At 55.5% G+C, this 25,372-nt stretch overlaps 2 protein-coding genes across 4 annotated transcripts; both read left to right on the top strand.

Annotated features, from left to right (window-relative positions):
• Nucleotides 1-3,772: 3,772 nt before the first annotated feature.
• On the top strand, nucleotides 3,773-11,661 carry LOC134427358 (protein DGCR6). Its single transcript, XM_063173121.1, has 5 exons — nucleotides 3,773-3,932; nucleotides 4,001-4,161; nucleotides 4,740-4,840; nucleotides 8,722-8,862; nucleotides 10,937-11,661. The coding sequence occupies exons 1-5, from the start codon at nucleotides 3,805-3,807 to the stop codon at nucleotides 11,018-11,020; spliced, it is 615 nt and encodes a 204-aa protein (XP_063029191.1). The 5' UTR covers nucleotides 3,773-3,804; the 3' UTR covers nucleotides 11,021-11,661.
• Nucleotides 11,662-14,775: 3,114 nt separating this feature from the next.
• On the top strand, nucleotides 14,776-20,801 carry SLC7A4 (solute carrier family 7 member 4). Of its 3 annotated transcripts, none has more exons than XM_063173090.1 (5): nucleotides 14,776-14,800; nucleotides 15,977-17,029; nucleotides 17,146-17,822; nucleotides 18,589-18,697; nucleotides 19,200-20,801. In XM_063173090.1, exons 2-5 carry the CDS (start codon nucleotides 16,048-16,050, stop codon nucleotides 19,391-19,393), a joined length of 1,962 nt encoding a protein of 653 aa, XP_063029160.1. In that variant the 5' UTR covers nucleotides 14,776-14,800; nucleotides 15,977-16,047; the 3' UTR covers nucleotides 19,394-20,801. The 3 variants fall into 3 exon arrangements, with proteins under 3 accessions (XP_063029160.1, XP_063029157.1, XP_063029158.1); XM_063173087.1 differs by having other exon boundaries at nucleotides 14,778-14,847; XM_063173088.1 differs by having other exon boundaries at nucleotides 14,789-14,847; nucleotides 15,980-17,029.
• Nucleotides 20,802-25,372: the final 4,571 nt, after the last annotated feature.

Below are 25,372 nucleotides of genomic sequence, written 5' to 3'. Positions count from 1 at the left end.
GCTTTCTCAGGTCTGCCTGTACCTTCATAGTTCAATCCAGGCTTAGTTAAGGCTCTTCCTGGTCATCACAACCCACCTGCAGGTTGTTTCTGCTCTCAAGCCCCTGGGTCCAGCGGCCGTGTCTTCGTCCTTGGTGCTGGCATGTTCTAGGGAGCTCAGGAAGCACCCGTGTTTCCTCCACCCATGCTGTGTCACCTGAGCTGCTTGTGGCACCACTGCAAACACTGTTAGCTGGTCGGGGACTACGCAACCTCAGCCTGAACGCACCCCCCAAGACCCTCCTGCACATCCCAACCTATCTTGATGTACTCCCTGCCTGGACATACATGGCATGGGACACCCCAGGTCACTGTGGTCTCCAGCCCCAGTCCCCATGTGTGCCACCCACCCACCTCTCCTACATTCCCAGAGCCAGCCTAGGGATGCAGATTGTCCCCAATGGCTGACCCAGCTGCAGTCCAGCTCACTGAGCTCCTTCCTCCAACCCAAACTCCACGTCCCTCTGTCCCCATGGCACTTGTGCAGGTCCCAGCAGAGGACCCTGTCCCAGCTCCATCCCCACAGAGATCCCTGCATCCCCATCAGCATCCTGGCCCAGCAATGACGCCGGTGCAAAGCTCCAGGTACCTCATGGAGCACACACCAGCTCAGATCCCCCCCCACCGGGAGCCCCAGGATGGCTGCGTTTGTGTCGCCAGCCCCGCAGGCTGCAGCAGCAGCGCCCGGAGCTGCCGGGCTAATGAGAAATGCATGGGAGCCACATCTGGTAGCGATTGAGGCGGGAGCAGCGCTGGGAACGGAGGAAGCACAGATTTCCTGCTGCACAAAGGAAGGGAGAGGAATGTCCGCGGCAGAGCAGAGGCCCTGGCCGCCCCTGCCTTCCCCCTCACGGGGGTGCACAGGCACCGATGGTGCCGCTCTCTTGCTGGCACCGCTGAGTGTCCGTGGGCATGTGCCCTGCTCTTCCCCCGGCCAAGCCTCTCTCAGCTCCCCCCTTCCACCCACAGGGATGTGCAGGGATGCACCCACGGCTGCTGCCCACAGCCACGGGCACGGGCACACACTGCCAGGGCTCCTGCACGGCCTCCGGCCTGCTGCTGCTCAGAGTCCCCACAGCCACACAATCCCACGGGCACGGTCTGCCAGGGCTCCTGCACGGCCTCCGGCCTGCTGCTGCTCAGGGTCCCCACAACCACACAATCCCACAGGCACGCACTGCCGGAGCTCCTGCACGGCCTCCGGCCTGCTGCTGCTCAGGTCCCCACAGCCACAAGCATGCACTGCCGGAGCTCTGCACGGCCTACAGCCTGCTGCTGCTCAGGTCCCCACAGCCATGGGCATGCACTGCCAGGGCTCCTGCACGGCCTACAGCCTGCTGCTGCTCAGGGTCCCCACAGCCACACAATCCCACTGGCACACACTGCCAGAGCTCTGCACGGCCTACAGCCTGCTGCTGCTCACGTCCCCACAGCCACGAGCATGGGCATGCACTGCCAGAGCTCCTGCATGGCCTAAGGCCTGCTGCTGCTCAGGGTCCCCACAGCCACAGCCATGGGCATGCACTGCCAGAGCTCTGCACGGCCCCCAGCCTGCTGCTGCTCAGAATTGTCACAGACATCTTTTCATTAAAACCCTTTCGTTAGGATTTTTCCTGCTGAAGCTGAGAAGTTTCAGCAACAAAGTGTAAACAATGGTTATCTGCTGCTGTGGAATGCAGCAGGTGGATCCGTGATTGGTCTCGGGTGGATGTTTGGATTTACTGACCACTCACGGCAGGGCTGGGTCTCACCCTCTGCTGAGACACAGATCTTTGTTATTCATTCCTTTTCTATTCTTAGCTTAGCTAGCCTTCTGAGAACTTTCCTTCTACTCTTTGTAGTATAGTCATAATGTAATATATATCATAAACTAATAAATCAAGCCTTCTGAACATGAGGTCAACATTCTCGTCTCTCTCTTCATCCTGCAACCCTTGCAAGCCCTGTGACACAGGGTCCCCGCAGCCACACACCTCCGGGCTTGAAAGCTCCCGAAACAGCCTCGGGCAGGGAGCAGGAGCCAGTGAAGCCATGAGAGCAGCAAAGTAAAGGCAGAGGCTGCCTTTACTGTGCCATGCCCATGAGGCTGTGACACTGCAGGGGACAAGGCAGGTGGGTTTTACATCCTCACCAGTGCAGGCAGACATGCCAGGGCAGGCAGCTGGTCTGGTCGTGTGTCAGGGGAAACCATCCCTGAGCATCACTGGCTGTCAATGGGATTTTGGGTTGTGCTGCTGGGGGTATTCCCCAGGACAGCAAAACTCTGTGACAGCAGGTGACACGCAGAAGGGGATATTTAGCAAAAGCTGCCATCAAATCTTCACGGAGGAGTATGGCAAAGTGGTTGGCATGCTTTCATCCTGATCCAGGCTCTCGCCCCAGTCCAAGCTGGGCAGCACAGATCTCAGCTCTGTTTAAAGGACCCATTACCCAGCAGCTCAGCAGAGGCTGCAGCAATCAGCCTCTCGCTGCTCCAGCACAGCAAAACCTCCTAGTGGCTCCTGGGGAAATCATTCCATGGAGGTGCTTCTACCAGGCTGGGGAAGGACAGGCAGGGGCAGGCTGGACAGATGGACACAGCATGGTGAACTCCATAAGGTCTAAGTAGCCCAGGCATAGAGATCTGCAGTCAGCCACCCAAAGCCTCTCCAGCTCTTGGGATTTAGGGATCCTTGAATGGAAATTTAAGGCATTGAACTGGGGGAAAGAAAGTAATTTCCATTCAGGGATGTTTTCAGGATACTCCATTTTGCTGGAGATGCTTTGTGTTCTCCCTGCTATTTCCAGTCCCCCTGAGCAGCAGTGCAGCATCTGTAGGCTTTGAAGTCCTATTAAATCCAGTATTTTTAAGGCATTCTTAACCCATTTCAATGAATCTTTCCTCTTACTAATTGAACACAGGAACCTTTTCCTGTGCTCTGCTGCCATGAATGCACAGCTCATCCTTCTTCACCCCTCATGTCCCACACCCCAGCGTGCAGGGGAAGGACCCATCACCACCCCAGCATGCACACTCCATGTGATTTCAGGGACTGGAAGGGATCTGGGCAGCCGTGCAGCCTCATCCTTGCAAAGGCATCCCCAGACATTGCCCAGCATGACCCTGGCACAGTGTCCATAGGGAATGTTCCTCACTTCATAGGTTGGAATTACTTCACAGAGTGCAATCCCACCAGTGCTGGGGATGCACCACATTTTTGGCCCTGGTTGAAGCCACCTTGTCACCCACTTTTGACTCATCCACTCCAAAGAGGACAAATTACGTCTGAAACGCTCCCGATAAAATAATTTAAAACATCTGTAGTTGCTTCCAAGCTGGAGCAGGGGGATAGTCCGAGATTCCTGCCCGTGCATCCCATGGGATGGGCTGGGGTGGAACCGCCTGGAAATCTCCGGCCGGGGCCCGGGGTGGGTCCCGAGGCTGCCAGGAGCGGCAAGGACGGGGATGAGCGGGAATCGCGACAGGGAGCGGCAAGAAAGAGGATGAGCGGGAATCGCGACAGGGAACAGGGGGCGGGGCAATGGGCGTGGCCATAGGGAGGGACTGGCCCGGGATTGGCTGTTTCTGGGGGCGGGGCTTGTGACGGCCGGAGGGGCGAGGCTTGAGCGTCGCGGGGGCGGGGCGGGGCGATGGAGACGTGGGGCGACTCTGCGCATGCGCAAATTGCGGCAGGAGGCAGGGGTCGCGCGGCGCTGCGCAGCCGCAGATCGCAGATCGCAGGAGGGCCGTGAGGGAGCGCGTGCGGGGGAGGGAGCCGGCGGGGCGATGGCGCGGCCCGGCGGGTTCGAGGCGGCCGAACAGCAGCAGCAGCAGCAGGAGGTGCTGTCCCGGCAGCAGGAGCGGCACTACCGGCTGCTGGCCGAGCTGCAGGCGCTTGTCAAGGCGCTGCCCAGGTGAGCGGAGCCCGAGGGGGGCCAGGGGCCGCTGCCGGTGCCGGCGCTGACCCGGTGTGTGCCCGCAGTGCTTGCCAGCAGCGCCTCTCATACACGACGTTGTCCGAGCTGGCGCTGGCGCTGCTGGACGGGACCGTGTTCGAGATCGTGCAGGGGCTGCTGGAGATCCAGCACCTCACCGAGAAGAACCTGTACAGCCAGCGGCGGCAGCTGCACAGCGAGCACCGCGGTACCGGGGCCGCCGTGGGGGGAGTTCCGGGGCACTGGAGAGGGCAGCGCTGGGGCGAGGGCCACAAGGGCGGCCGTGCTGGAGCACTGGAGGGGACAGAGCGGGTGGACAGCTCAGGAGAAATGGGGGTGGCACTCCAGGGAAGTGATGGGGACCCTGCGGGAGGAGACGGGCCTGGGGCATCTCTGGGGTGGGGAGGGGCTTCGGAGGATACTGGCGGTGGGGGGACACCAGGGAGACAGGGTGAGGGGGCAGTGGGGGCTTGGGGATGGCACTGGGGGGGAGGGGTGTGACAGTAAGGGGGCAGGTTATGGGACAGTGGAGGACACTGCGGGTGACACTAGAGGGCACTGGGGGACTGTGATGGGGACATTGGAGGTGATGCTGAGAGGGACAGCTTGGGGGGGTTTTGGGGTGGTTTGTGGCGCCCTGGGGGTGGGTTGTGAGGGCATAAGGGAGCTACAGGGAATGACATTGCACGTTGTGGGGAGGGCACTGGAGGGAGGGAGGGAGGTAGGGGGGGCACTGGGGGCACCTGGCAGCTGTGTGCCCTCCTGAGCCCCCCGTGCCATTGGCAGGGCTGAAGCAGGAGCTGTTCCATCGGCACAAGGAGGCCCAGCAGTGCTGCAGGCCCCACAACCTGCCACTGCTCCGTGCAGCCCAGCAGCGTGAGATGGAGGTGAGAGGGGCTGGGCTGGAGGTGGGGGTGGCAGGAGTGCAGAGCTGTGTCCCTTCCCAGGACTCCCACAGCCCCGTTACTGCAGGAGCTCTGCAGCATCTCCAGAGGGTTTGCCTGTTCCTATCCTGCAGCCTCAGGAGACACCAGCTGTCCTGGCTGGCCTGGAAACTAGCACAGACCTGGTTTCCCCACCTCAGTCTGGAGGCCTGCTCCTCTTGCTCTACCTTTTGTCCCCTCAAGGTAGGGGCGCAGGCTCTTGCCATCCCCGGTGTGATCTGAGCATTGTGGAAGCTCGGGAGCCTGCTCCAAAGGCAATGTTCTCCACAGCACTTTAATGATCCATCATTATCTGATGGCCTGAAGCCTGTATAGGATAGGTGTACCTATCCTATGGGAGTACCACTGATAAGGAGGAAACACCTCCAGTTTCATAATTACAGTAAGAGTTTCTAAGAGCATCCCAAGGCATTTCAAAAAGATTCAGTCCCAGAGGACTTTTCTGTCACCTCTTCGTGATGGATAGAGGCAGTTTTGCAATGTAAGAAAATGGCAAGTAGCTGGTTATGTTAGTCAGTGGGGTTGAAATGTGGGGGTAAGCTACTTTGGTCCACATGAGGTGAATGAGAACAGTTTCCTGCCTTGGCCCAGGGCAGCACCATGTCAGTGCTTGCTGTTGTTGGATTCTTCGGTGTTCCCACATTCCTCATTTCCTGTCAAGGTAACTAAAGCCAGGCTGGACCTCTGGTACCTGTCCTTGTTGCTTCTGTCTCTGAGTAACTTAGACTTCCAGCAGTAATCTCTACTGCCTGTTTTCAACACTTCCAGTATTTCATTAAATTGCCCAAGACTTCTCCTTGTCTTACATGCTGTGCAACTTCCTCCTACCTGCCCTCTACCCTTCTTCTGTTTTCCTCTCCCAGGTGTTAATAGAGTCACTTCTTCCTGTCTTTATCCTCTGACAATTCTGCTGTAGAGCATTTTGAGAACAGACTGATCACCTCTGTTGTATCTGATGTGTGTGTAATTGGAGGTGCCCTCTGTGGTTAAAGGTTTCCATGCCCAGTTCCCATGGGATAACTTGGGATTGGTCTCACAGGACAGGTAATACAGGGTGTATGTTTTAGATGTTTGGCTCCTCAGTGGAACCCATGGCATTTAGAAAAGCTTAGCCCATCATGCAGGGTCCATGGCCGGCAGGGCTGAAGCAAAACTTGTGTGCCTCAGATTTGTCCAAGATGTGACACTTTTCTCTAACCCAGAATTAGATGCCAACACTAAGCAATGTGAGGCACTTAAATCTGGGTGTTTTGTTCAAGTCCAAATAAAGTCAGTTCTCCAGCACAGTAAGTGAAGGAGGCAATGGCCCACTGAGGTGGGTGGCAGGAGGGAAAATCTGGGGAATGAGGCATTTTAATCTGTTGTGTCTCCCACAAAGGGATTGAACCCCTGGACTGAAGAAAGTGTGAGGACAGAGCTTGCTTAGGTTTGTTCCTCAGCATCCTTTGGTGAAGGAGCAGTCATCACTGTGCCTTGGCTTCTGTTGGAGCTGGAGTTGTCTTGAGTTTCTTCCCATTTATTGCCATGAGATCCTGCCCTAAATGTTTTCTCTGGAGCAGCTTTTGTGTAGTCACCTTCTAGGGGATCCAAGTTCTGCATCTGTGAAGGTTTCTCACTGTGATATGCTAATTGTGGGCTCTGCATCCAGGAGATGTTCCAAGAGGTAGCTCCTGCCCCATGTGAGTGATAGCTGCTCTTTGTTAGGTCACACCTTGGTGCAGACACACCTCAGCCCTTCCCCACACTGTTCATGGCCGAGAGTTCTGTCACACAAATTCTGAATTTTCACCAGGAATTGTGGGAGGGTGGAGGTGTTCATCTCCCCTCCAAGGCCATTTTAACCAGCAGCCAGCCACTGGGGTTTGTGACTTCTGCCTTTCTGTGCAGTGGGAATAGTTTTAGCACATGGATGTTTCCAGCTGAACATGTGCCTGAGTTCTCTGTTACAAAGGGGCAGCATTGCATGAATGAAATGATGAAAACTTGTGGCTTTTCACAGAATCACACAAAAAGCTGAGTCAGAAGAAACCTACAAGGACCATCCAGCCCAGCCCCTGTCCCTGCCCAGACCCCCAACAACCCCACCCTGTCCATCCCTGGCAGTGCTGCCCAAAGGCTCCTGGAGCTCTGGCAGCCTCGGGGCCGTGCCCATTCCCTGGGCAGCCTGGGCAGTGCCAGCACCCTCTGGGGGAAGAACCTTGCCCTGATATCCAGCCTGACCCTCCCTGACACAACTTCAAGTCATTCCCGCAGGTCCTGTCACTGGTCACCACAGAGAACTGGTTAGCTTCTGCCCCTCTTCTTTGCCTTTCAAGGAAGTTTTAATTTTCAGTGAGTCTCCCCTCAGTCTCCTCCAGCTGAACAGACCATCTGCTCCTCATATGGTTTCCCCTCAAAGCCCTTCACCGTGTTTGTTGCCTTCCTTTGGATGCTCTCTAATGATTTATTTATTTATTTCCTGCTTCTTGCAGGAAAAGCACAGAATGATGGAATGGTTTGGTTTAGGAGGGACCTTCAAGTTCATCCAGTCCCACATCCTGCCATGGGTGGGGACACCTGGCACTATCCCAGGTTGCTCCAAGCCCCATCCAACCTAGCCATGGACACTGCCAGGGATGGGGCAGCCACAGCTTCTCTGGACAACTTTTGTCATTGTGTCACCATCCTCACACGGAAGAATTCCTCTTAACATCTAGTCTAATTCTGCCCTCTCCATTTGAAGCCATTCCCCCTTGTGTCTCTCCACCCCTTGTCCCAAGTCCCTCTCCATCTCTCTTGGAGCCTCTTTAGGCACTGGAAGGGGCTCAGGGTCACACAGAGGCTTCAGCCCTTGGAGCATCTCCTTGCCCTCCTCTGGACTTGCTCTAGCAGCTCCATGTCCTTGCTGTGCTGGGCCCCCAGAGCTGGAGGCAGCTCTGTAGGGGGGCTCTCACCTGAGCAGAGCAGCAGAATCTGTCCCTTCACTCTGCTGCCCACCCTACAGAAATGAGCCTGTCATTGTTTTTTGATGGGGTTTGATGATTCCTGGTGTTCCCTGTGGCTTGCAAAGGAAGTCTGCTGTTCAGTGCAGCCTGGTGAGGTTGTATCACCTCTGCACACGTGGGACTCTTTACTTGATCTATTCTCTGCTTGTCCCCTGCAGTCCTGCTCTCTGCTTCCACTCCTGATTTCCAGCATGCCTTTGTTTGCTGGGCTCCATTCTTCTCTGGAGGCATCACAGAATGACTCTGCTGGAGCTTGGGCAGATGTTGGTGAGACAGCAGTGGCCATGTCCTCCTGGTTGGAGCTATTCTGGCAAAGTTCTTCTTTAATAATGTTTCCAGTCTGTCAAAATAGAGCCCAGCATTCAGATCCTTTCAGAAATAAATAGGATCTGTATGGGGTTCACAGCTCCAGCACCATATTAGTGTCCAGGGAGCCATCTTGATGAGCTTCAGTGGCCTAGGTTACTCCTCCAAGGATTCCTTCAGCCTCACCTGAGAGGGACACATAGTTCTTGGGCTGAGCTCAGCCATAGGTCAGGTGGTGACTCATCAGAGAAAGTGATTCAGATACTGTGGTGTTTCCTCATGGTCTTTCCTGGCCTCCAGACACTCAGAGAGCAGGCTGTTCCCATGACTTCCCCGCATTTTCTGGAGTGGCACCTTTGCAGGTGGAGGTGTTAAGACCTGGGGCTCTGCTGGTTTCCCATTGCTGTCCTTGGACTCATCAGGAGAGATTCAGGGCCTGGTTGCTCTTGAATTCCAAGTAAAAATTTCAGAGATGAGAAAGAGATGAGAGGAACGCAGATGTTCCATTTTCCCATTGACTTTAATGTTTTTCAGGCTATGGAGCAACAGATCCGAGAGGAGCAGCGAATGATGGATGAGAAGATTGTCTTGGAATTGGACCAGAAAGTAATCGACCAGCAGAGCACCCTGGAGAAGGCCGGGGTGTCGGGCTTCTACATCACCACCAACCCCCAGGTGGGTGTTTGAGCACAGCAGGGGAGCTGTTCTGACCAGAGCTGGGAGGGACAGGACAAGGGGGAATGGCTTCCCATAGCCAGAGGGCAGGCTTAGGTGGGATATTAGGGAGAATTTTTTTTCTGGAAGACTGGTAAGGCACAGGGTGCCCAGAGCAGCTGTGGCTGCCCCTGGATCCCTGGCAGTGTCCAAAGCCAGGCTGGATGGGGCTTGGAGCAGCCTGGGATGGTGGAAGGTGTGCCTGCCCATGGTAGGGGGTGGAAATGGAGGACCTTTAAAAATCTCTTCCAACCTCAACCATTCCGTGATTGTTTAACAGTGCTCTTGGGTTGGTATATTTAATTTTTTTTTAAAAATCTCGCTGTAGATAAATTGGGGATGGGTGTGTCAAACAGAACAATCTGTCCTTTGCCTCCCTACTGGTTGGTGGTGTGTGCTGGACAGAACTTGTACTCAGTTCACAACTAAAGAGCAGAAACCCAGGTACCATTTGGCAGCATTCCCAACATCCTGCAGTACTTTTTTCCATTGTGGGGGACCAAAACACTGTGCCAACAGCCTGAAATCCTGTGAATCTCAAATGGGTCTGAAAAGCACTAAAAGAATTCATTTACTGCATTTATATTCAGCTTAGCTATGAAAACTGACTTCAAGACTGTTTATTAGGCACCTTGTTCATTCTTGCGTGTGACTTGCTGGAGCTGATGATCTCAGGCTGTGATAAAGAATTGTTCCCAGTTTCCCCAGGGCATTTGCTCTCAAATTATCTGAGGAGTCACCTGGGTTTGTGCACATTGTCCTTATTTATTTATTCCTTTATGTCCTTTGTTCCTGCTGCCACAGGAACAAAGAACCTCAAAATTCCCAAGTCTTGTTGTAAAGCCATACAAGTTTGCAGGGAACACAGAGACAGGCTGTTCTTAACTCTGTTTTTTCAGCTGATTAAATGTCACTTTGATAAAAACCTACTGCTGAGAAAACACAGCTTAAATGAAGCCAAACAGGCATTTTCTAACACCCACCCGCATGATTCCTAGTTGTGGAGCCTTGAACAAGCCTCTTATTTTTTCAGTGTTGCTATTCCCTGGTTGTATAATGCAGAGAGCCTGTTCTCTCCCTCCTGCCCTTCCCTTCATGTTGTTTGTGTAAGCAATAAGCCTTATTAGGGTTCCTCTTTGCTGCGTTTGTGTATGTTCACCTTTGGGATAGATGCCAAGACCAATCCGGATCTTGGCTTGTGCCTGTGAGGGCCACCAAGAAATCCCTGCTGGAATCTGTTCACACGGTTCCCATCAGCTGATGTGTTTCCCCCCCAGTCTGTATGAAATGCTTCCTTGTGCAGGGGATATATTCTTACAAAAATAGGTTTTTATTTCCATAGCTCCGTGTCTGCAGGGCTGAGTCACAGACCTACACTCGCAAATTATTGGCTCCACCATGTTGTCTCTGAGCTAGATGTAATTAAAGAACAAGCAGGTGGCAAAGGAACTGTGAGCTGATGTTGATGTCTCCAATAGATTGTGGTCCTGGAAAAGGGAGTTTTCCAGAAACAGGGAATGAAATGCTTGCAGGGAATTTGATGCACCAGCACAGCCCTGTGTTGTGCCTGCCTTGGATCCCACTCAGAGGGTTCCCAAAGCAATCCCTCCTCTTCCTGCCCTTCTATGCTGGGAAGGGGTCAGGAGGTTGGAGATGCTGGGGCGTGTGGGAAGGGGCCTGAAGAACCTTTACTGGGGCTGCTGGCCCTCCTCAGCCTGGCAGCCCTCATAGCCCCTAGCACATTGATCATGTGTGCCTCTCTGGAGAGCCTCTCTGGATCCTTAAGGAATCCTCAAGTGCTGGCATTCTTAAGACAGCCACAGTTTGCAGCAAGTCTGGTAAGATGTCACTGCTCCATGTTTTAGAGAAACACCTGAACAAGATGAAGCATTTGGTTTTTAGCTGCCTGCTTGATTTTTTTGTAATTCCCTAAGAACAAGAAGCTCTTGGGGACATGGGACAGGCCAGTCCTTCCTGCTTCCTGCAGCAGGGAGTGGAATCATCTCTTTGCACAAACATTTTTCTCCCTTTGCAGGAGCTGACTCTACAGATGAATTTGCTGGAGCTGATTCGGAAGCTGCAGCAGAAGGAAGCTGAGGCTGAGAAGACTTTTTCCTGAAAGAGCAAATCTACTGTTCACCTCCCAGAGTTTTTCCTCTGACTTCCCTCTAAACAGACTGTCCATGCATTTGCTTTGTTTTGTGTCAGGAAGAGGCTACAGGAGTAGAAGAAATTGCTGAGACACTTAGATTAGAGCTGGGGTAGGCAGAGCCCAGCACAGGGGATGGTTTGGAGCCTGGGGATGGCTCTCAGGTCCTCAGAGCAGTGTCAGCTGCATCTGGCTCAGCTGGGACAAGATGGAGCATGGTCACCTGCCAGGAATGTCCTCAGTGATGCTGAGGCCATCACTGAGCCAAGGCTGGGCTGAGCACTGAGCACACAGAGCCCCACTGTGTGAGGGTGACCCTGTGTTTAGGTGATATAACTGGGGAGGGGGGAACAATTCCAAGGATGCTTCTGTGTGTTGTTATGGCAGAAACAACCTCTTAGTCGGGCAGACCCTTCCCAGAGTCTCCTCCAGGCTGGTACCAGCATCATCTGTATTAAAGGAGGATTTCAGGCCTCAGCCCAGAGTTACAGGACTGGTGTTTGCAGTGTTCCCATTGACTCAGAAAGCAGAGCTTTTGCTTTCTTCTTTTAAACCAGTTTCCAAATTAAGAAAAATAAAACACTTTTCTTTTGGGGCTGCAGCTTTCTCAATGCCAGTGGTTGTGTTTGTCCTGTCCTCAGTTGGGCTTGTGATGGGTTTGATGGAAGCTGGGGAGGAACCTGGAGTGTTTCTGAGATCTTTCAGGGTGTTGGAAGAGCTTGTGGGTGGCCTTATGGTGGGGAAAGCTGGTGCTAGAGGAGACCAACACAAGATCAGAGCTACAAGGACCAAGGAGGCTTTTGGAAATTCAGGGCTGGGGCTCTCTCCCATTTCCATCACGTGTGGTGTTCCCTCCCCATGGAGATGATGCTGCTGTGATTCAGAGCTGGAGACAAGATCTACTGCTTGTGTGGAGTCTTCACCTCCTGGATGAAAGTGCCCATCTGGAAAGCAGGCTGGTTTGGGACCTGCACCCTGCAAAGTCCCCACAGAGCTCCTGGAACTGTGTTGCCGCTGGAGCCTTAGATGGGAGCTCTGTGCCACACTGCTGAGCAGTGGTGAGGGGCAAGGTGGGCAGCATTCCCCTCTGGAGACACCTTCATCCTCCTGGGAAGACACTGGTGCAGGCTGGCTGAAGTCATCCTCTGTGGTCAGGTTTGTGACCCGAGCAATTGGCAAGGAAATTGCTCCCTGAGGTGAGGCTGGGGAAGGCAGGGGTGAACAGTGGGTTCTGTCGCAGGAAAGGATGCCCAGCTGCTGGGGGTGTCACGTTGCCTCCCAGAAGCTTCCCTGTCCTCTACACACCTCTCTGGAATGGCTGGAGCAGCAGCAGAGTGAGGGTGTGCTTAGAGGAGCTGGGATCGAGGTTCCTGCCCTGTGGGGTGAGGGCTGGACTCCACCTGGGTGCAGAGCCCCTGGGACCCAGGGCTGCTGCTGTCTGCAGGGAGAGCGGGTGCCAGGGGCTGTTCTGGCACTGCCATGGCAACAGCAGCTCTCGGGCTTCCTGCTTCTGCCATCTGTTTGCAGATGGCTCTGCCAGACAGCTGATTGCATCCAAGCTGAAATTTTCCATGCCTGTGCTCAGGTTGGGTTTCAGAAAGGTCAGGGTGGAGAGCTGCAGGGAGTTACACATGGGTAGCTGGTGGGAAAGGTTATCCTGAGGGAGCAAAGCCCCTGGGATGTGATCAGATCAGCAGGATTTCAGGAGAGGAACACTTGCTCAGCCCCTGAAGCTGAACAATACAACATGGAGGATACTGATATTTTTCCAAGCAAGTGTCATTGTGTCACCAGAGGGGGACACCATCCCACAGCATTGCTGTGCCCCAGCCACTGCAATTGTGGTGCTGCCAGTAACACAGGGCAGCCCTGGTGAGAGCAACCCGAGGGGGCTGGAAATTCTGTTGGGCTTTGGCTGGCGCAGCTCCTTGGTTCAGTGACCTGTGCAGCTCCCAAACTCTCAACTGGTGTTCCAGGATCATGTGTTTGGCTTCAGGCATCCACAGACCTGGACCAAAGGTGCCTGCCCAGAGCTCCGTGTATGCCAGAAATTACATGGAGAGGGGATGCAACCCAAGGATCAAGTTCCATGTTCAGGTGCAAGGTGACTGACATGAGAGCTACGGCTCCATGGCAGCCCCATGTTCACCCAGGAGGTGGAAGGTGAGTAATGGGTGGCAGGAAGGGACAAATCCTGTTTATTCTTTCCGTTTCCTATATTTTGGGCTGTTGAGGAGAAGAGCAAGGTCCCCTCCACATAGGAGGTCAATCCAGTGTGATAAAGGTGAGTGTGTTCAGGTGGGAGCCCTCAAGAGTTGCACTGTGGGCTCTGAGTTGTGGGTGCAACTTGAGGGTGACATTTGGGGTGCTGACTGGTGGGTCCATGAAAATGTCAGTTTAAGTGCCCGGGAGCCATCAGAAAACTAGATGAAACATGAGAAGGGGATCAGAGAAGAAAGTTAAAAACATGTTGCTGCTGTGAAGCACCTAAATAAATTCCTTCACCCTGACAAAGGCACGGTAGGGATGGCACAAGCTCTGCAAAGGCCCTGGGGACACCAGGGATCTGGAACACCTTCCAGCTGAGCTGGACTCCTCTGTCTTTGACAAAGGGCACAAGAGGGGGCAGGGTGGAGATAAAAGTATGGGTGACATGGAGAGGGACTTCACTCTAGAAACACAAGAGCAGTAGCATTGCAGGGCACCTGGAACAGGCAGGTTTGGGTGGGATGAGTGACTGCCTGGGAAACTCCTGCCCCAGGGGGCTGCAGAGGCAGAAGGTTTCTGGAGGTTCAAGAGGAGGTGAAGCACTTCTGGAAAAGAAACACCTTTTGACTTAGAGATGGATAGAGGTGATTCCCCTTCACTGCCCTGCAGAGCCAGGTGGAAACACCACAGGCTTTTGCTCAGGATTTGTGCTCCTGGCCGGGCAGGAGGACTGTGAGCTGGAGGGGCCTGTTCAGGAGCTCCTCCTCCCACAGCTTTCTCCACACCTCAGTTTCTTCATGACAAACACCTGAGCAGAGAGGATGTGCCTGCCCTTCAGGTAGCTGCTGCAGAGCAGAGTGAGTAGAGGCAGAGGAGCAGGATCTCAGCCTCTCGCTCCATCCAGAACTGCATCCAGGGGATGGGATTTGGGATAACTGCTCCATTACAGAATCACAGAGTAGTTTGGGTTAGAAGAGACCTTGGATTAGAAGCTCATGAGCAGGAACACCTTCTACTATCCCAGGTTGCTTCAAGCCCTGTCCAGCCTGGCCTTGGGCACTTCCAGGGATCCAGGGACAACCACAGCTGCCCTGGGCACCCTGTGCCAGGGCCTGCCCACCCTCATAGCCAAGAATTCCTTCCTAATAACCCAGGTAATCCTGCCATTTGTCAGTAGGAAGCCATTCCCCCTTGTCACTCCAGGTCCTTGTCCCAAGTCCCTCTCCAGCTCTCTTGAAACCCCTTTAGGCATCCAGGCTGAACACCCTCAGCTCTCCCAGCCTGCCTCCGGAGCAGCCCAGGCTGCAGCCTCTGGAACGTCTGCATGACCACCGTGCATCCCGTTTCTGTGCGGCTCCAGCCGGGGGGTGCCCATCCTGGGCTGGTGGAGACCCCCCCCGTGTCTGCCCCTTCCAGGGCTGGAGCCGCCCCGGTACCGCAGGCTCCGCTCCCCGCTCCGGGAGGAGCCCCGGGCCCGCCCTGCCGCCGCCCTTCCGCCGGGCCCCGGGAGGCGGAGCCGGCGGCGGCGGCGGCGCGGAGCAGGTGAGGCCGGGGCCGGGGCCGGTGCGGGGCCCCCGCCGCCCTCGCAGGTGAGCGACAGCCCCTGGGACCGGGAGCCGGGCTGGGATCGGCGCTGTGCGGAGCGTCCTGGGGGAGCGCGGCCGGGGTCGGGGTCGGGGCTCGGCGCCGCCCGGAGCCGGCATCGTGGCGGGGCTGAACAGGGGCGAGACTGTCGCCTCTCGCCGCCCGGGATTAATCCGGAACCCCTACACACCCTCCTCGGTCTGGGGGTCCCCACCCTTGGCCGCCCCGAACTCCGTGGATGCTCCGTGTCCAGTGGGCACCGAGCTCCGCATCCTCCCAGCTGCGCCTGTTGCGTTCCTTGGGATTGGGGACCCCGGTACTGCCAACGCCTCCGGTCGCGGGGACCTGGATGTGCTGGGCTGGGAGTCTCAGCCAGCACGGATTGTGCACGTTGTCCTCACGGGCCATCATCGGTCCTGTAATTCCACCTTATCGTGGGCTTTCCGCGACCTTTTGGCCTCCGAGATGTGGACCCTGCCGTGGGGCTGCACCAGCCCTCCGTGCAGGACATGTTTTTTTACGTAGGTGTAGGGCTTCTGACACAGGAAGGAGGGCAACTGGGAGGGGAGAGTGTCCCCAGAGTCACCAATCACATGGAGCAGCTGGGAAGCAGCACCTGAATGTCCCTAGTGCTGTGTCCTCCCACTGTCATGATGGCAGTGCCAGTGTGCCTTGTCCCTGGCACTGGATGGTTCTTGGTCTCCCTGGAGACTCCGATGGGAGCTGCTCTGGACTTCTGCTGCAGCCTCTGGGGAAGCAGCAGGATTCTGGGAGCAGGGAGATGCTGCATGCCCCCGTGGTGGGCTTCTGGCACAGCAGGGCGAAGTTCAAGTAGATGTTGGATAAGGTGCAGAGGAGGCAGCAGGGAAGCCTTCATCAGGGCCAGAGCAAACTGGTTTGGGCTTTAATGGGGAGATGCTGCCCTGTGAGTGCTGTGGTTTGCCTGCCACCTGGCACACTGGCACATGTCCCTGTCCTGTGCCACGCCTGGAGGAGGACACATCTCTCTGCTGAGCTCTCTGCTGGCTGAGGAGCCAGGGATGCCTGGAATGTGCCCTGGTGGCTTTTCCACCCTGTCCCCAGCACTCGATACCTCACTACCAAGGGAACGTTCACCTCTCCCTCCCCCTCTAGCAGGTCGCCAGGCAGGATCTCACTGCTGAGGAGCCCTCACTCTGCTGAGGGCAGGGCCCACTGCCTCCACGATGGCGAGATGGCTGCCCCGCTCCACCGACCTGACCCGCTTCTGCCAGAAGCTCAACCGGGTGAAGACCCTGGAGGATGACATGATGGAGACATCCTTTAACAGATGCCTTTCCACCATTGACTTGACGCTGCTGGGCATCGGGGGCATGGTGGGCTCTGGGCTGTATGTCCTCACGGGCACCGTGGCCAAGGAGATCGCCGGCCCCGCCGTCATCGTCTCCTTCATCATCGCCGGCTTTGCCTCACTCCTGGCTGCTCTCTGCTACGCTGAGTTTGGAGCCCGTGTGCCCAAGACAGGCTCTGCCTACATGTTCACCTACGTGTCCGTGGGTGAAATCTGGGCTTTCCTTATTGGCTGGAATGTGCTGCTGGAGTACATGATCGGGGGGGCCGCAGTGGCCAGGGCCTGGAGTGGCTATCTGGACTCCATCTTTAACCACAAGATCAAGAACTTCACTGAGACCCATGTGGGTGCCTGGCAGGTGCCATTCCTGGCCCACTATCCAGACTTCCTGGCAGCTGCCATCCTGCTGGTAGCTACTGCCTTCATCTCCTTTGGGGCCAAAGTGTCCTCCTGGCTCAACCACGTCTTCTCAGCCATCAGCATGGGCGTCATCCTCTTCATCCTCATTATGGGCTTTGTCCTCGCACAGCCCAAGAACTGGAGCACCCAGGAGGGTGGCTTTGCCCCATATGGGCTGTCGGGCATCATGGCTGGCACAGCCACCTGCTTCTATGCCTTTGTGGGCTTTGACGTCATCGCAGCCTCCAGCGAGGAGGCCAGGAACCCGCAGAGGGCTGTCCCCAGGGCCATCGCTTTCTCCTTGGGGCTGGCCACCGGTGCCTATATCCTGGTGTCAGTTGTGCTGACGCTGATGGTGCCCTGGCACACGCTGGACCCTGACTCTGCCCTGGCTGATGCGTTCTACAGGAGGGGCTACGCCTGGGCAGGGTTTCTGGTGGCTGCTGGCTCCATCTGTGGTGAGTACAGGCAGTGGTGGGAGGGAGCTGCCCACCCTCCTGCCTTGGGGGCTGGGAACAATCTCCAGTTTGGGTTTGGGTCTGATGGGGTCTTCCTTCTTCTACTCATCCCTCAGCAATGAACACAGTTCTGTTGAGCAACCTCTTCTCCCTGCCACGCATCGTCTACGCCATGGCCGAGGACGGGCTCTTCTTTCAGGTCTTCTCCCGAGTGCACCCCCGCACACAGGTGCCCGTGGTGGGCATCGTGGTCTTTGGGCTGCTTATGGCCCTGCTGGCCCTTGTCTTTGACCTGGAGGCCCTGGTGCAGTTCCTGTCCATCGGCACTCTGCTGGCCTACACCTTCGTGGCCGCCAGCATCATCGTGCTGCGCTTCCAGCAGCACAAGGAGGATGTCCCCGCCGCGGGGGCCGGCGGCCAGCCCAGCACTGAGCCCCACCAGGGCCCGGCCGCGGGCGAGCTGAAGGAGTACGAGTCCTTCTCCGACAAGCTGCACCTGGTGGACAGGGACAAGGGCAAAGAGCAGCGGGAGCCAGGGCAGCTGAAGGCAGCTTTTGAGCCCTACCTGGAGTTCCTCAGCGACTTCTACCCAGGTGAGGTGGTCACGGTGGCTGTGGTGACCTTGATGGTGTCTGCCATCTGCCTCTGCTCCATCTTAGTGTTTGGCAACACCCACCTCCACCTGCCCACCTGGAGCTACTCCCTGCTGCTGGTCCTCTTCAGTCTGGGCTTCCTGCTCAGCCTCCTCCTCATCTGGGCACACGAGCAGCAGCACAGCACCCAGACCTTCCAGGTATGCCCGGGGCCCAGGCAGGAAATCCCTCTGCAGGGTGAGGGGAGGTGGGAGCAGCTCTGATGGACCCGCAGGGCTCCCAGGCACAGCGCTTTGTTGAAAGCATTACAACTGCTGAAGGAGGTGGAGAGAAGAGAGGAAGAGGATGTTTGTGGACACCCTGTGTGGGGAGTGTTGCTGCCTCTGCTGTTACTCTGTGTGGCCACTGGTCTCCAGGAGAGGACATCCCCAGCAGTTGTGTCCATCCCATGGGATGGATCCCACGGCTTGCTCCTGTCCACCCTGGGCTCCCTTCTCTTCATCCTCACAATTCCTCTGCTCCTCTCCTACCTCAGCTCCTTACTTTGTCTGCCCTTCAGCTATGTGATGGAACCCATTTTCAGCCTCCAAACCACTTCTATGCCTCTTGTGCTCCCCCTCTCCTGTTTTCAGCCCACCTGAGCCCTGATGTAGTCAGTGCAGCTTCACAACACCAGTGGTGATACCACTTCCCTGCCATGCCCCTGCCCTGGCTCCTCTAGCAAGGACCATGTTGGCTCAGGATCACTCCTGGAGCTTGTTTGGTCCTCATGATGATGCCTGTGCCCACCCTGCCAGCCTGGCTCCATTGTTCCTTTTCCTTAAAAAAGCGCCACTTCTAGAAATCCCAAGGTGACAGTCCCTTTGTCCCACACATTTGCCAATGCTGTGTTTTGTCCCTATAATTTTAAAGACTGAGAATGTGGTCCTGCAGGTGTCACCCCCGCCAACTCCTTTTCTCCTGCAGATCCCCCTGGTGCCCCTGTCCCCAGCACTGAGCATCATCCTCAACATCTACCTGATGCTGAAGCTCAGTTACATGACGTGGCTCCGCTTCGCCGTCTGGCTGCTCTTGGGTGAGTGCTCCCATGGCTGCTCCAGGGAGGGGGAACAGGGTTTGTCTTGGCACTCTCCAGCTCCTTTGGCAGTTCCCCGCCCCCATTTATGGGTCTGTAAAGCGTATCCCGCCCCTTTCTGCCTCCAGTTCCCCTTTGGAGACACAAGGCGAGGTCTCCCATCATCTCCTGAGCCTCTCTGTTTCCCAGATTGTTACAGCTTGTTCCTGTTAAAAGTTCAGATCCTCCTTAAAGCCCTGGGCCAGAACCACCCCCTGCTCCTGAGGCAGCTCCCTGGGGCTCAGGAAGTCCTTCCCTTTCCCAGGGACTGAGGGTGCTCCCCTTTCCCGTTGCTCATAACCTTGGGCAGGACACTTTTCCTCCTGCATGCAGCTCAGTTAAGCCCCCGTGGTGCTTTATCTTCTCGCTCTGCTGGGTTACTGGCCACATCCGTGCCACATTCCGCTGTGATGCCAGCAGCCGGGCAGTGCTGGAGCCCCTGCTGTCCCTGTCCCCGCTGCAGGCTTGCTCGTCTACTTTGGCTACGGCATCTGGCACAGCAAGGAGAACCTGCGGGAGCCGCGGGCCCAGCGCGTCAGCGCGCGCTACGTGGTGTTCCCGGGGGGCAGCCTGGAGGAGCGGGTGCAGGCGGTGCAGCCCGGCTGCCAGCCTGCCGCCGGGCTGCCGGACAGCGACACCGACGACGGCAAGAGATGACAGCCCTGCCCGCGGGGGCACCTGGAGACGGGAGCGGCGCAATCTCCTCCCGCAGTCAGGCGAGAGCCCCACGCCCCCGCTCCCGGTCCCTCTGACAGCAGAGCCACTGCGGCTGCCCGGGCCGTGGGGCTTCACCTGGAGAGGATGAGGATGCTCACCCTTCCCCACACGCTTCTGACAGGTTGTGGAGGGGCTGGCTGCCTCCCTCCCCATGCCCTGCACTTGAGAGCTGGGTCTCAGCCCAGTGCCTGGCCTGCTCATGAGGATCTGTGTCCTTGTTCACCTCTCCCCGAGCACCCCCTGGCACTGTGCAGTACATCTCCTGTCTGCCAGCACATCTGTGCAGCTGGGCATGCAGAGGTTCCCCAGGGACCAGGACAGGCAGCCCAGCGCTGCCCATGCTGACCCTCATCTGAGTGCAGCCCCCCTCCTCCTGCACAGTCCCCTTGGGAAGGAGGCAGGGGCCAATCCTGCATCCCCACAGGCACCCCTGCCATCCCTCTGCCCAGGGCTGCTCTCCTCAAAGCTGGGGCTGAGGGAGCTGAGGGGCAGCTGGAGACAGGACATGGAGAAGGGATATGGCCAGAGTGGGTGTCTGGGAAGGCACCCCGGGAAAGCCAGTGGAGGCTGGCACAGCAAAACCCAGCTGCATCTTCCCAGCTGCTGGAATTGACTGTCTGAGGGGTGGGCTGGGGGCCATGCCCACAGGAAGATAATGCTATGGCCAGGCCCTTGCCCCAGTCCTGAGCAGGATATGGGTGCTCAGGACCCCAGGTATATTGCCCTGTCCCTGGAGGTCCCCAGTGGCATCCCTGGGCTGGTCTGCCTGGAGCCAGCTCCCTACTTCTGCACCTCAGCAGCACCACCTGCCCCACCACGGGGACTCAACCCCCCGTGCTGCCCCTTCCAGGCTCTCTAGGGCCTGGAACAGGCTCAGCAGGTGCTTTTTCGATATTGCCCCCTCCCCAGCAATCATCCCCATGCTTTGGGGTCACCCCAGCTGCAAGGATGCCATGGGGGTCCCCAGCAGCCCTGCTGCAGCCACCCCTGGCTGTTTTGCCCATGAGCCCATGGTCAGTCAAGTGTGAGGCTGCCAACTTGACAGGCCTTGCAGCATGGACACCCTGCCCCATCCTCATCCTCTGCATGCTGCGAGGAGCCGGGGACTGTGGGCAAGCTGTTCCACCACTTCTTGCAGGCCAGTCCCTGGGGGACCCTAGAGAGGCTGTGGGGACCCTCAGTAGGCCATGCTGGCTCTGGTGAGCCCCTCTGTCTGCCAGCCCTGCTCTGTGTCCCACCTCGTCCCTGCGCTGCCGCCACCGGTGCTGTGGCCCCGCTTGGCACCTCTGTGTCGTGGCTTGTGAGCAACAGGCTGATTTGGTCACCTCATAAACACTGTTTCCTGCCATGGCTCTGACTGGTTGTGGTCTCTGTGTCCCCAGGACTCAAGGTGGGAAGCACTCCCCAGCTGATGCTCAGGAAAGCCCCCCCAGAAAGCAGGGACAGGGAGGGTGCCCACTGTCCCCTGCTGCCACTGGGGTTCCAGTCATGAGGACAGGCTCCAGCCAGACCCACAGAAACCACGACCCCACGGGGCTGGGGTGGGCTGGGGCTTGATCCTTACAGTTCACAAATACCCTGACACTGACCCAGGTAGGACCGAACCCCACTGTGAGCACTGAGGACAGTGCTGAGTCAGCACCAGGGCAGGGTTACTAAAGCTGCCCAAGGATGTGAGGACTGGTGCAATTCATAGGAATTATTTATAACCCACCGTCACCCCCATCCCACACTGGTGTTCTCTAGGGAAATGTCCTTCCTGAGATAACAGAGTCCTCCTTCATTAAAAAGCAGGTGTTCAACAGGCACCCAGGGAGGCACAGGCTGAACCCTCCTTAGTGACTCAGCTTTAATCCCCGCAATAAAGCCATTGTCAGCAGGACAAAGGCGAGTAAAAAGATCCACAGGGACACAGAAGGAAAAGGGAGCCCAGTGCAGAGCTGGGGAAGGGCAGGAAAGTCCTCACAGAGAGGGATGGGCTGAGGGTGACTTTTATGTTCCCCTGTGGAGGAAAGTCAATGGCAGTCACATCTCTCAGCTCTCCTAGCAGGGGTCTCAATCAGCCTCTTAAGCTGCAAAAGACCAAAGAGTTATTGAATGAGCCTTGTAACCATTGATATTCATTCTGTTTAAATCTATTAATTTCTAAAAATGCACAGAAATCCCCGTTAGGCTGTGGCACACAAAGCACAGGGTCCTCCCCAGCAGAGCAGGAGGTGCCAGGGATGCAGCCAGCAGGGTATTAAAGGATTGGAGTGTAATTCTCTGGCACCTGGAAAGCTGGTGGGGCCTCCCAAGCACACTTGGGGTTTTTTTTTGTAATAGGATTACAAAATTGGTTGTTTCATGTGTCATACACTATCCTACAGTGGTAGCATGCTCTGCACAGAACATGTATTAATTAATTTTTAATTGAATACTCATTAATGTACATAGAAGGGAGATGGCAGCAGCCATTCTACAGGAATTTGTTCCTGAAAATTTTATTAGCAGAGAAAAAAATCCAAACTGATCAGCAAAGAAGGCTTTAAGCAACAGGCTTTAAAATGGCAGCCTGTTGTAAGAGAAAACACTGGCTGCCCAATCCATACTCTCGATTCCAAACAGATGTAAAATGAAACCATTCCCATGTGCAACTCCCAGAACTCTGTTTCATGGAACTCCAGGAGCAGCTACTTGCTGCTTCCCTGTGGCTGACCATACACCTGTTTTCCAGAGCAGTATCCTTCTCCAAATTAGTTTAAAAGTAGAAATAAAGTCCTCTGTTTTCTGGAAGCCATGGCAATGATGTGGTCAGGCTGCAGGAAATCAATCTCTTTCCAGAGCTGCAGGGAGCTATGTGGGTCAGTGCTGGAGTGGCTGGTGCTGGGGCTCTGGGAACTGGGAAGGGCTTTATGGGCCATGGGGCAGGAGCAGCTCTGGCACACGTGCTCTGAGCTGGATTAAGAGGGTTAATGTGAGTCTGGATGATAATCCCCACAGAGAGCATGGGAGTGGACAGGCAGCAGGCAGGGCTGGCTGAGCCTCTCCAGTGATGCTGCTAGACTGGGAGAATAGCTGGCAGGGCAGTGCTGGTTTGTTGTGCCCTGGGAGGACAGTTCCCATAAGGCAGCTGCAGCAGGACAAGGAGAAATACAAATCCAGAGGGGAATAAAATGGGATTTGTACTAGAGAGAAAATCAGTGTTGGGGCTGCCACCTACCCCCTTTAAATGGCAGTGAGTAACCGAGCCTGTGGACTTTAGCCCCAGCTGCATCTCAGGGGTGCTCCAGGGATGGACACACGGACTGAGCCAGTGATGATTTTGGAGGCTTCAGAATCACTGCTGCAGCCCATGCAGCCCCGGGGATGGGACCACTAGAAGCTGCAGAGATCTCTGGGCTGTGGGAGCTCTTGCAGAGATCGCTGGGTTATGGAACCCACATAGATTGCTGGGCTCTTGCTTGGGAAAGCACAGGGGAGCAGGAGTTGCAGGTGCACAGTTTAATAACTGGAATGAGCAGCTGCTTGCAAAGTTGAGCCTTGTCCATGCTGGAGGGAAGAAAAGGGGGAGCCCCAAGCACTGGAAGGGGGTGGTGGGTTGCACCAGGAGAGAGCATCTCCACATCCTAATTAAATTACTTCCCAGCCTCATGTTTCTAAATTATCCCTCCCCCCCCCCGCCCCCCCAGCTCTGAAAGCAGCACAGATGAGCTGCAGGGCTCGGGGAGGCTGGCTGTAAGTAATCCTCTCATTATCCTGCCCTGCTCCCCTCCTCCTCCTGCAGACACAGCCCGAGGATGAGGTAAGCATCACGCAGCATTCCAGGCTGCCAGCAGCGGTGTATCAGCAGGGGAATGGCAGGTGGCAGGGTGGTCTTGTTGTCCCCTTGTCCCTGCACGATGTGCTGGTGGCCAGGCAGAGAGGTGCCCAGGTCATTCCAGAGTGTTTGTGCTGTCTCAGCAGCCCTGCAGCCACAGCTCTTCCTTGTCTCAGCCCTTTCCAAGGAGCTGTGCAAGCGAGGGCACAAACGCCGCGGGCCCATCCCTGGGGCACAGCCTCCATCCAACATCAGATGCATCCGCTGCCTCTGCTTTGGGGGCAAGGCAGGAAACGGCCATTTCCCCACATGTAACACACCACACACACACACAACTGCAGCTGCTGCCCTCGGTCATCTTGGCGGGTTTTCCAACCTTACAGATTCTATAAAAGGAGAATAAATCTTCCCCGCATACACAGGAGGCATGGAATGAAGCAGTGGACTGAAACTGCCATGAGGAAGATTTAGGCAGGAGACCAGAAACGTTTCCTGAGGCAATGACAGCTTGGCCTGAGGTTGTGAAACATCTGTCAGATGCTGGCAGGAAGGAGCTGCAGCGAGTGGCTCCTCTGGAGCCAGGATGGCTGATTTCTCAGTACCTCACGCCTCTCTTGCTAGGCTGGAAGCATTCTAGGGCAGCCAATCCTTGCTGGAACAAGAGCCAATGCACCTCTGGGCATGGCAGCACACTCAATATCCTAAAGGAGATGAAAGGGCTCAAGAAAAATACTTGGAAAACACAAAAACCCCTTTTCTGTGTGGCAGGAGCAGCTGGAGCCATGCCTCCAAAGTTAGTAAGTGCTACAGCAAGAACTTTGGGATCACCTCTGTAACTTACACTAGAGAAGTTCCACATGGAACCAGGCAATGAGCTTCCCTGGAGCAGTAATGCTCATTTTCCAGAAACAGGCAGCTGGAGCAGTCCCAGAGCACTGCAGCAAAACAAGCTGGCAGATCCTTCTGAAAGGTGACAGGGATAGTCAAGGCTTCAAAAGGCCACTGAGCAAAGTGAGAGCTACTCAAGAATTCTGGAAAAATACCACTAGTGGCAATCAGTGTGGATTTGTGTAACCTCTGTGCTCTGACTCAGAGAGGACCTGGAAAGAGGCAGCAGTGCCGGTGCGCTGTAACACCTTCACGAGGCATCCAACTGCTATCTGGCACTTTTGCAAAGAAAACAAAAAGGAACAATATGGAATTGACACTTGGACCAAAAAAAAAAAAAAAAAAGGCTCAGTACTAGAATCATTGAATCCCTTGTGAACAGGGATTCAACAAGTCTTCTGGTGAATTATTCCAAGATTGGTTTCCAAGATAGAGAGAACACAACTGAATTTGAGGGAAGAGGAACAGTGATTCCAGCAGGGGAGATCAGCAGATAAATTTGGAGTAACTGGTATTTCAGTCTAACAGAACTACAGTTCTCAAAGTCCCTACATGTTAATTCCTCACAACCCTTGGCAGCAGCTGCCAAAGCACAGCAAATTCCCACACAATCCCCAGCTCCAGCTCCCTCTTCTCCCGGCAGCCCTCTGAAAGGCAAACCCCCCCGGGAAGGAGGCAGGCCTGTGCTGGTGTCCCTCAGGACAGCGGGAGGCCTGAGGTCCCGTCCCCGTGACGCTGCCCAGTGTAACACTGCTGGCTCACCTGGTGTGTTTCGGTTCCCAAGTGGTTTGCTGATAGGTTTGTTGAGCCTAAATCCACACAGTTCTGACTCCAGTGACAAATTAATGAGTCAAAACATGGGCAAGTGGATCTTCTGCAGCTGGTGAATAAGGACAGACTTGGAGTGTACTGTTTCATAGGATTTTAATCTGCATCTCTTGTTTGGAGAATGCAGGGAGGGCTAGGGGCAAAGGACATAACAGAAGCAATAAATGGTAAAAAATATTTTAAAATATAAGTACTTACACTGATTTAAACCAAGCCCTAAAAAACTTCTGTGTTCAATACACAAAGTTTTCATCTGGAGACTGAGACAGTGTCAGGATGGTTCTGATGTTTTTAGAGACAGTGCAAATTTAAAGACTGCAGCTTGTATTTATAAATTATATTTGCAAATGGTTTGGACAGACAGTTCTGAGACAAAAGCACAGGCTTGATTTATTAGATACATA

Source organism: Melospiza melodia, chromosome 20 (genome assembly GCF_035770615.1).
Source record: "Melospiza melodia melodia isolate bMelMel2 chromosome 20, bMelMel2.pri, whole genome shotgun sequence".
Taxonomy (NCBI): Eukaryota; Metazoa; Chordata; class Aves; order Passeriformes; family Passerellidae; genus Melospiza; species Melospiza melodia.
Note: the sequence above shows the minus strand (reverse complement) of the source record. Positions and strands in the feature narration are given on the sequence as shown.

Excerpts from the sequence above, each read along its gene's own strand:
- LOC134427358 (XM_063173121.1), top strand. The coding sequence starts at position 3,805 with ATGGCGCGGCCCGGCGGGTTCGAGGCGGCCGAACAGCAGCAGCAGCAG. Across the intron at positions 3,933-4,000 it reads CTTGTCAAGGCGCTGCCCAG|TGCTTGCCAGCAGCGCCTCT; the intron begins GTGAGCGGAGCC and ends GTGTGCCCGCAG. Across the intron at positions 4,162-4,739 it reads GCTGCACAGCGAGCACCGCG|GGCTGAAGCAGGAGCTGTTC; the intron begins GTACCGGGGCCG and ends TGCCATTGGCAG.
- SLC7A4 (XM_063173090.1), top strand. The coding sequence starts at position 16,048 with ATGGCGAGATGGCTGCCCCGCTCCACCGACCTGACCCGCTTCTGCCAG. Across the intron at positions 17,030-17,145 it reads GGCTGCTGGCTCCATCTGTG|CAATGAACACAGTTCTGTTG; the intron begins GTGAGTACAGGC and ends CTCATCCCTCAG. Across the intron at positions 17,823-18,588 it reads ACAGCACCCAGACCTTCCAG|ATCCCCCTGGTGCCCCTGTC; the intron begins GTATGCCCGGGG and ends TTTCTCCTGCAG.